The 10,077-nt window shown below is 32.8% G+C and overlaps 2 protein-coding genes across 2 annotated transcripts in view; one reads left to right on the plus strand and one right to left on the minus strand.

Moving 5' to 3' along the window:
- Positions 1-2,614, minus strand: part of LOC119838157 (SID1 transmembrane family member 1-like) — a 22,431-nt gene extending 19,817 nt beyond the window's left edge. Inside the window, exons 1-3 of the mRNA XM_038363998.1 lie at positions 2,403-2,614; positions 1,587-1,656; positions 655-757 (exon numbers count right to left, since the gene is read on the minus strand). Coding sequence (XP_038219926.1) covers positions 655-757; positions 1,587-1,656; positions 2,403-2,512 — 283 coding nt within the window. The 5' untranslated portion in view covers positions 2,513-2,614. The remainder of the gene's footprint in view (positions 1-654; positions 758-1,586; positions 1,657-2,402) is intronic.
- Positions 2,615-3,590: 976 nt separating this feature from the next.
- Positions 3,591-10,077, plus strand: part of LOC119838099 (protein son of sevenless) — a gene marked incomplete at its 3' end in the record, with an annotated part of 32,287 nt that continues 25,800 nt past the window's right edge. Inside the window, exons 1-4 of the mRNA XM_038363911.1 lie at positions 3,591-3,948; positions 7,342-7,461; positions 8,540-8,671; positions 9,329-9,505. Of these exons, the coding sequence (XP_038219839.1) occupies positions 3,853-3,948; positions 7,342-7,461; positions 8,540-8,671; positions 9,329-9,505 (525 nt within the window). The remainder of the gene's footprint in view (positions 3,949-7,341; positions 7,462-8,539; positions 8,672-9,328; positions 9,506-10,077) is intronic.

A 10,077-nucleotide genomic window follows, 5' to 3' on the forward strand; every position in this document is an offset into this window, starting at 1 on the left:
TACGTAGACAGCTGGACAACTGGAATGACATATAGGCAACTTTTTATCCCAATATTCCTACGGGATACGGACTCACGCGGGTGATACCGCGGGGCGCAGCTAGTATGATATCTATCCTTGAATTGCACTTCACAATCAAGGTTAAACGCTATCAGGATGAAAGGATAGTTAGCATATCCCTCGTACGTATCCAAGCTTCTTCAAACGATTTTGCTAGACGGAGCGTGCGAAAGTACTGTGTATAGTGTTCAACACAAAACTAGTTGTATTTTAAACTAGCTGCGTCCCGCGGTGTCACCCGCGTAGGAATATCGGGATAAAAAGTTGCCTATATGTTACTGCAGTTGTCTAGCTATCTACGTACCAAATTTGATTGCAATCGGTTGAGTAGTTTTTGTGTGAAAGAGCAACAAACACACACACATCCTTACAAACTTTCGTATTTATAATATTAGTAGGATAGGATATATCTTTCATGGAGCCGGAGTAATTGTTACCGCCGTTAAATGATACGCATTCTATAATTGAGGGTAGTTTAAAAAAAACGCTTTTCGTAACAATGTAAATTAGGGTTTCAATTTCGTTTTCACGAGCATATGTATTTTGTAGTACTTCAGTAGTGAATACTTGAAACATAGTAGGATGGTTACTTACTTTTCTGCTGCGCGGCAGTAACAAACAGCGGGTAGTCGCCATTTATAGATCTATTACTGCTGACGTGCACTCTGGTTGGATATCCGGAATATAAATCGGAATCCTGCCAAAAATACATAACTAACATATATAAGGGATCAAACTATATCTTAGTTTCACCCCCATCGTACATGACGTTATATATCCTGTAGCGTCCTCAATAAGTGGACTACTTAAGAAACAAATTTTTCAATTCGTACCAGTAGTTCCTGAGATTAGTGCGTTCAAACAAACAAACATAATCTTCAGCTATATATTATTAGTACAGAGAGATAACCTTACAAACATTCAAATAAGGGGAAAGTGCATATAACATTAGTGTAAAAGTGTTGAACCGACTTAAAAAGAGGAGGAGGTACTCAATTTGATTGATGAATTCTTTTATTGGGTTACCTCAGTCCAAACTACTACTGGGTGAACCATTTGTATGATTCTTTTTTTATTCGGGAGCTGGTTTCCATGTGGTCCCATATACATCTGAATCTCGCCTGATGGTAAGCTGAGATGTGGTCTAAGTGACTTAGAATTTAAAACATTCTTTTCTAAACTTTTTAATTCATCACTAAATATATCAAAGTTGTAGGTGGTTTAGGTGTTTCTTAAAGCATAAATTTTTAATCAGGCCTTAAACCTCACCTTTTAATATTTAACAAAAAAATATAAACCATTATACAAACAAGCAGTTTTTATGCCACTACCGCATCAAATTGTGCCTTAGACCATAAAATGAATTTCACTTGACCTTCCCTAACTAGAAATCTTATCTTTCCACACTTTTTCTTACAAATTTCAAAACTCTGCTCGTAGTCTTAATGAAATGCGAATGCTTTTTCATGTTTTTTTTTTAATATTTATTAACAATATATTATTAATTTATTTATAGAAATACTCACCTCATAAAAATCCAATATTTGTGTTGTTTTATTGTTAACCAAGACATCAATCAGTTTATCATAGCCATACCTAAAACAATTTAATAATATTTAAGCCCACTTAAAATAAAACTTGATTCCACATTCAAATTTTGATGATATCCAACAAAAGCCAATGCTGTATGCATAAATATACTGTTATATCTAGTTCAGAAAACTGCATTTTGTGTTCAAAATCCCTTGATTTACAAGAAATTAAATTAGTATTTATTACTTTTGCTATTTGTAAGACTTTAAATGATCTGAATTGCAGATCATCAGCTTTCTTATACAATGTACTTTTTGCAATACAAATAATGTATTTGTTTAAATTAAATGCACTATTATAACTTTAATTACTGCATAATAATTCACTAAATTCAAGTTGCACCCAGATCAGACTAAGACTACTGTTTTTATTATTTATCACCTACTAGCGGTCCGCCCCAGCTTAGCCCCTGGTACATATATAGCCTATAACCTTCCTCAATAAATGGGCTATTTAACACTGAATGAATTTTTCAAATCGAAACGGTAGTTCCTGAGATTAGTGCGTTCAAACAAGCAAACAAAATCTTCAGCTTTATAATATTAGTATAGACTAGCAGTCCACCCCGGTTCGCCCGTGGTACATCGATAAGTTAACGAGTACAGAGTTTCGTGAATTTAAAATCGCTATTTTTTTGGTTTTAAACTATTATTACAGTAATTTTGACGTATAGCATAGATGTCATAGTCTCCAAATGTTATCAACAACGCAGTTGTTATTTAATTGAATAAATAATAATATACACTTACGTGTTATAAACAAACGTTTTTTGAGACGCATTGTCGTATGTCTCAAATTTGGAAGCTATACAGACAGCAAATGCATTGATAACTACGCTATAAAACAATAATTTCATCATCTTAGTCTAAGGAAGTATATTATTTTCATAATAAATATAAATCGCGATATGCCAATTGGCAACAAAACACAATTCCGTTAGAGTTTGACAATTCATACTACTGAATGCTGACGTTGACATATTGATCAGCTGTGAGATGTGCACAGATAATTTAAGCCATGTGAATTCTACTAGATAAAAAAGGCAAACAAGAACAAAAATCGGAATATTTCTATTAATTATTATTGACATGTAAAAAGCTGCTTATTAAATTATTATGATTGATTCACTAGAATAGATTGCGACAATTTTATTGATTCTTATTCCCTGGTTGTGTTATTTACCAGTTAGGTGTCTGAAGGATTTTAATCATAACATTATAAATGCGGAACCTGTGTTCGTTTGTCTTTCTTTTACGTTGCAATGAATGTGATTTTATGAAATGACTTTTATGTCTAAAGATATAAGACTAATATGTAACATAAGATACTTTTTACCGAGGTGAAATGTTTTATTGGAGTTTCTTTTCACAATGCGGGTGAAGCCATGAGCGGAATGCTACCATTCAAATAGCAAGGTTTAAATTTATGAAAAACGCCTTGATGGAAGTACGCAGTATATAAAATAAGCGTATGAAATAATTCTTTATAGAATGTATTTTGATACCATCAATTTGATATATTACTAGGTCGTAAAACATACTAATAAACATATTAGATATATAATTATTATTGAAGGTTATTATTATAAATGAATTTAAACCGATATTAAATTTTATTGCACTGATATTAAAAGGTGATAAATTTTTAAATATGCAGACAAAAATAATACTTACTGTTGCTTATGCTATTAATTAAATGTTTACTAATAAAACAATATTTTTAAAACTACGTTTAGCTATTCGATCATAATATCTACTTAGAATATACCTACCATAATTTGATGAGCGGTGGATCGGCATCTTTATTGTTTCAAATGAAATATTGAAAACGTCACTCCACTTCGCACCAATAGTGATCAAAAGATTCTATGACATCAGACATGATAAGCCAATCACTATTAGTTATGTAAACTTTGGATTCATGTATTGTCATTTGAAGATCAGACTGATATATAAATTGAAAATGGCGTCGTTTTGCCGATTAGATGAATTTAAGATTATTTTATCCGTGATCCTGTTTTAAATTAAACAGATACTTTTTAAGACGTGAACATTTTTTTTACTCGAACTTTGTGGTTTCGTTTCTTTTCGTTTTGTTTTGTGTGTGGAAGCTGTGCTGTTCCCTTGATGGGAGATTCTTTGAATGTGGTGTTGTATTTAACTGTGTTTACATGAATTCGTCGCGGGTATTTCGTTCACGATGCTGCCAACGGTGGAGGAGAGTCGGGGGTACGACTTCCAGGACCCCGAGAACGTCGGCAAATGGAAGGGCTTGTTCCTCAATTCATTTAGAAAGGTTTGTATACAATATGTCAATTTCCAAAACAAAGTACCATTCGCGTTTCCTACGCTGATATCGACTTTATTTACTTGAATAATGTTTAAAATAACCCGAATTTTGTGCGTTTAACTAATTTGTTGGTAAATACGCTAATTTCTAGGCCGCTAATGTAGTGGGCCAAGTTCGAGAATATAGACATGAAATTGGGAATGATAGCACGTCTAGTCATCAACTGTAATAATAATTTAATTGCTTATCAGACGTATTATATCATATTATCAGATAATACGCGAGAATATAAATAACGAGGCCAGTAGTCAATATTTACAATTCGGCTTATTTAAATTATTATTGCTATGTATAATTAGAATTCGTTAAAACAATATTATATTCTTAATATTAAGCATAATTGAGTATTAAGGTATGTTAACATTAAAATTCAAAATAAGATAATATACTTCCTGAATTTTTGTTGATATATGAGTCAGATTTTAAGCATATTTAAATCAAATGAAGCAAGACTTAATGTCATGGTCTTATTTACTTTATTTAGAGTTATTGTTGAATATTATATCATAAAGCTCTTACTATTGTTTTGGAATCTTAATTATGATTAATGAACTCACAATATAACAGTTTAATTAGTAGGTAATATGTACTAAAAAAGAAGATTTTGATCATTATGTTTACCCACTCAATTTATTAAGTTATGTAAAATAATTTATTGATAAAAGGAAATGTCTAAATGTAAATGTCTTTTTTTAATTTTATAATAACATTGTATTCTTGTGAGCATCATTCCATTTGACATATTTTTAAACCTAATGGAGAATCAAGCTTAAAACAGCCCAGTTGATTTATCTTTGGGTTCACCACTTTCAATAATTATTATGAACTAGCTGTGCCCTGCGTAAGTCTGTATCCCGTAGGAATATCGGTATAAAAAGTAGCCTTTATGTTATTCCAGTTGTCCAGCTGTCTATGTACCAAATTTCATTGCAATCGGTACAGTAGTTTTTGCATTAAAGAGCATCAAACCCACACACACATCCTTACAAACTTTCACATTTATAATATTAGTAGGATAGTAGGATAGAGGGTGGCGGGAGGGAGATTCTTTAGTAATAAAAAGTTTACATTATATAATTAAATAAGTGTTATAATTCATCAATAAAATGAGAAAGTAGAAAAATTGAAAATTTTTGCAACATTAATAAAATATGTTATTGTTTTTTTGTGTAGAAGAAAATTCTGGCATTTTACTTTCGATATAACTACAGAGAGTATCCTACTAATATTATACATCCTACTATAATATTATAAATGCGAAAGTTTGTAAGGATGTGTGTGTGTTTGTTACTCTTTCACGTAAAAACTACTGAACCAATTGCAATGAAATTTGAAACTGCTGGACAACTGGAATAACATATAGGCAACTTTTTATCCCAATATTACTACAGGATACGGACTTATGAGGGTGAAACTGTGGGGCGCAGTTATTGTTGTAATAATAATAGATGTTATTAGTTTACACATATTTTCAAAAATACATTTTTCATGTATGAAGTGACTAGTGTGGCATATATAATTCAATTATATTTTATGACTCACTTAATAAATGTAGAATGACTCACGTCATATAAACATGTGAATTAGTCAATCAATATATAATATACTGAATTAAATCAATTTAAAACACAATGACCATATACAGGTGTCTTTTTGGTTAAATTGTTAATGTGATCGGCCCATATTGGTTTCCACTGCTGGGACACAGGCTTCCTATGAAAGTTTAGGCTGTAATCGTAGCCTTATGACACTTACTCTAATTATGGGTCAGCATTGAAAACATCTACAAACAGTTATGTATTTGACACTAGCATTGCCACACAGTTTTATCTGTTATCTACAGACAAAAACCTAGTGCTTCTCTTGCTGATGTATGATTCTGGTACAACATCTGCTGAGTATCATCAGGATCAGTTCAGTGCTTTTCACACAAAAGAGTAACACTAGCTGTGACCCACGGTTGAAACCGCGTAAGTCCGTATCCCGTAGGAATATCGGTATAAAAAGTGCCTATGTGTTATTTTAGTTGTCCAGCTATCTACGAAGCAAAATAGTATTATTATTCACCAATAGATGTCAGGAAAAAAAAACACGAATATGACATTTTCTAAAAAAAATTCCTAGCTAGATCGAAAAAAAACACGAATATGACATTTTCTAAAAAAAATTCCTAGCTAGATCGATTTATCGCCCCCGAAACCCCTATATACTAAACCTATATACTAAATTTCATGAAAATCGTTGGAGCCGATTCCGAGATTCCAATTATATATATATATATATATATATATATATATATATATATATATATATATATATATATATATATATATATATATATATATATATATATATATATATATATATATATATATATATATATATATATATATATATATATATATATATACAAGAATTGCTCGTTTAAAGGTATAAGATAAATATTACTAGAGTTTGTAGGCTATATAAAAAGGTTGATTTATTTTGTAACATAAACTCAGAAACCTATAGGAATGCGAAAAAATGCTCTCACATGTTCCCAACACAAATTTTTAATTTTAAAATTTATTTATTTCAAAAACAAGCTGCGCCGCGTAGTTACAACTGCGCACGAACCCACAGGCAAAAGCGAGTATGTCTATAGCCCATGTCTTAATTTGATGTATATGTTACATCACTGCCGATTATCGTCAAAATTGATTTAAAATGAGTTACAATCGTCCAGACGTTGTTACATACATTGTCGTTTATAATATTCCTTGCTGCGCCGCGCGGTTTTACCCGCGGGCCAACTCTCGGTCAATAGCAAGTAATTATATAGCTCATGCCTTATGTATAAGCTATATTATTGTAAAGTCCCATTAAAATACATTCAGTAATTTTTACATGAAAGAGTAAGAGTAAAACATCCATTCATCCATACTTACAAACTTATACCTTTTTAATATTAGTAGGATATAAGTAAAACGGAATATGAGATTTGAGATTCATACACATTAAATATTTTTTATTTACATGTACAAATTAAGAACTGATCAATAATGTCCTATCCTACTAAACCTACTTCCTATCCTACTATATTAATATTATAAATGCGAAAGTTTGTAAGGATGTGTATGTGTTTGTTGCTCTTTCACGCAAAGACTACTGAACCGATTGCAATAAAATTTGGTACGTAGATAGCTGGACAACTGGAATAACATATAGGCAACTTTTTATCCCGATATTTGTCTCGGTTAAACCGCGGAGCGCAGCTATAAATTTTATAAATTTTCATATATTTTAAGGAAATGCAATTTTAAAACGCAATAAATAACTTTAATATCGCAAAATTTCCAGATATTGGAGAACCTTCACCCAACATTAACGGCGGAGGAGAGTGCGCTGGAGTTCGTCGAGTCGCTCTGCCTTAGGCTGCTGTCCATGTTATGCGCTATACCAGCACCAGTCACTATACAGGTAACTCTAACTCAAACTCTAAACCTCTAACTCAACCTGACCAGCAAACTCAAACTCAAACATTTAACTATTAAGCACTCTTGAATCGTCATAACACAGTCTCAACATTTACCACCGGTTCGGAAAGTAGTTTCTATGGAGAAGAGCTGGCTTGGAACTATGTATTTGCTATTTTTCAATCGTGATGACGTAACTAGCCTTCGTTTATTGGTTTAAACTGTAATAGTTGAGAGAGATGATGATTTGTGTTGTGTTTCGTAAACTGCGAGCGGGTTTAAATATATGACAAAATAGCTGTTGCCCGCATGGTCAAAATCAATGTTCACAGTACAAACTGTCACCAATTCAATTATGAAGTTATCAAAGTCCTTTCTTAGTAGATGCCTACATCAAAGTGACTATCCGCATGCCAAATTTCAGTTTCGAGTCCAGTAAGTAGTTTGTATATTTTTATATTTTTATTGTTAGCAAATCTTTGAGGATGTTCTTACGTTTTTGAAAAATATAAATAATATTAAAAAAATGTCGATCATGAGGCGAGATTCGAACCTGTATTTCACCATACCCGAGCGACGACTTTCCACTCGGCCACCCATGATCATATACTAGCTGTATCCCGCGGCGTCGCTTGCATGATACCTGTGAGAAGAGTAATCTATGTGCTAAGCCAGACTATAATCTATCTCTGTACTAAATTTCTTTCGCTTTTATATTTTTTATGTCATTAACGGACAAGTAAGCTGAAGGTTCGCCTGATAGTTAGCGATCACCACCTATATACATTCGCACCACATAAACATTCGCAGAGATAATGTCTTTACGAATGCGCTGCCCGCTTTTAAGGGATTGACGACTGGAAAGAAGGAATGAACTGGGAAGGGAGAGGAAAAGGAAACGGGCCTCCGGTTCCCCCGCTCGACGTAAGAAACACAGCAGCACGCTACTGTATCACGCCAGTGTTCAGTGGAGGTGTGGTACTTCCACGGTGCGAGCTGGCCTAAGCATGCTCGAATCTCACGTTTATTATATAAAATTAGTAGGATGACTCACTATTAAATTATCCCTACTTGTTTTTAAGGACGTCGAAGAGAGGGTGGCACGTACGTTTCCAAACCCGCTGGACAGGTGGGCGCTCCTAGAGGCGAGGGATGTGCAGAAGCGCAGGAAGCTCCTGCTGCCAGTTGAAAAACTGCATCATTTGTTGCAAAAGGTATATTTTGTTTAGTATATTATCACAGAAAGACATAATCTCAGCCCTTCAGTTACATAAAGGTATAGTTAGACCTGCTATCTCTATATAAATAAAAGTATTAACCCCAATTTCTTATGTTCATCCCGCGATCTGCTGGATCTGGCTTATGATAATTATTCTGTTGTGTTTATTACTGCCAATTGAAGGAATTCATGAAGAAAAGCATGAGAAACTTTCACAAAAAAAAAATGAGGAAATTTAATGGCATTGTTAATTAAATTGTAATCGTATGATGTTATTGGGTTGAATTTATAAATTTATTTGTGTAAAATTGACTGAAGATGAATTAGGATATTGACATAATGTTGTATTGATTGATGATGCACTGTACTTGTAAATACTTTAGATCTATTTGTAACTATCTGCACCCCGTGGTTTTACTCACGAAATTCCTGATGTTATATAGCCCTTCCTCAATAAATGGGTTATCTTACACTGAAAGAATTTTTCAAATCCGATCAGTAGTTCCTGAGATTAGTGCATTCAACCAAGCAAACATACTCTTCAGCTTTATAATATTAGTATAGATATGTTAGGTATAGATCATGCAAAACAATTAAATTGTATTTGAATTTATAATAAATAAGTATTATTAACTAAAACTTCAATTTCAAGGAGGTGCTGCCGCATAAAATCGACGTGTCCGTAACGAGTTTCATGATAGCCATCTTGGAGTACATAAGCACGGATGTACTGAGGCTCTCCGGAACGTTCGTTAAAGAGATATCGCAGAAGTCTGGATACCAGGTTATAGAGAGTGGCGATATAAAGACAGCTATGTGCGCTGATAAGGTGCGTTACTCGGAAATTATTTGTTCAGTATCGTAGGTACAGCTTTTTTTGGTATACTTGAAGTTACAAAGACTTTTTTTTTAGTTATTTATTTAACCACACTAGCAGCTAAAAGACTGATGCTTGTGTATTTTACGATTTGAAGAAAACATCCAATTTTTTTTTGAGCTATTCAAAATGGGTCAGAATTACACTCTCGGGTAGTCTATTCTACTCTGTGACATCAAGGTTGGATTGAAAATATCTCATGGCCATGCATTTACTTCGTACTCTCCACAATTTTCGTCTTCGAATGTCCTTTTCATCCATCCATGTTTTCATTCAGAGTGTACAAACTGTCAATCTCGGATCCATTATATCCACTGAGTATTTTGTATGTTTCGATAGACCTTCCCCAAAGATATAATTTTCTCTATTCTTTAAAAATTTCTCATTTATAAAACATTTCAATGCTATAAGACTTAAAAATTTAAGTCAGTAATTTTTCTGATGAATAAATTAATGAATGTTTTTGATGAAACAAACACGACTTTGAAATGTGAAATGTTTTATTTCATTGTGATTAAGTTGTA

Source organism: Zerene cesonia, unplaced genomic scaffold (genome assembly GCF_012273895.1).
Source record: "Zerene cesonia ecotype Mississippi unplaced genomic scaffold, Zerene_cesonia_1.1 Zces_u001, whole genome shotgun sequence".
NCBI classification, from domain to species: domain Eukaryota; kingdom Metazoa; phylum Arthropoda; class Insecta; order Lepidoptera; family Pieridae; genus Zerene; species Zerene cesonia.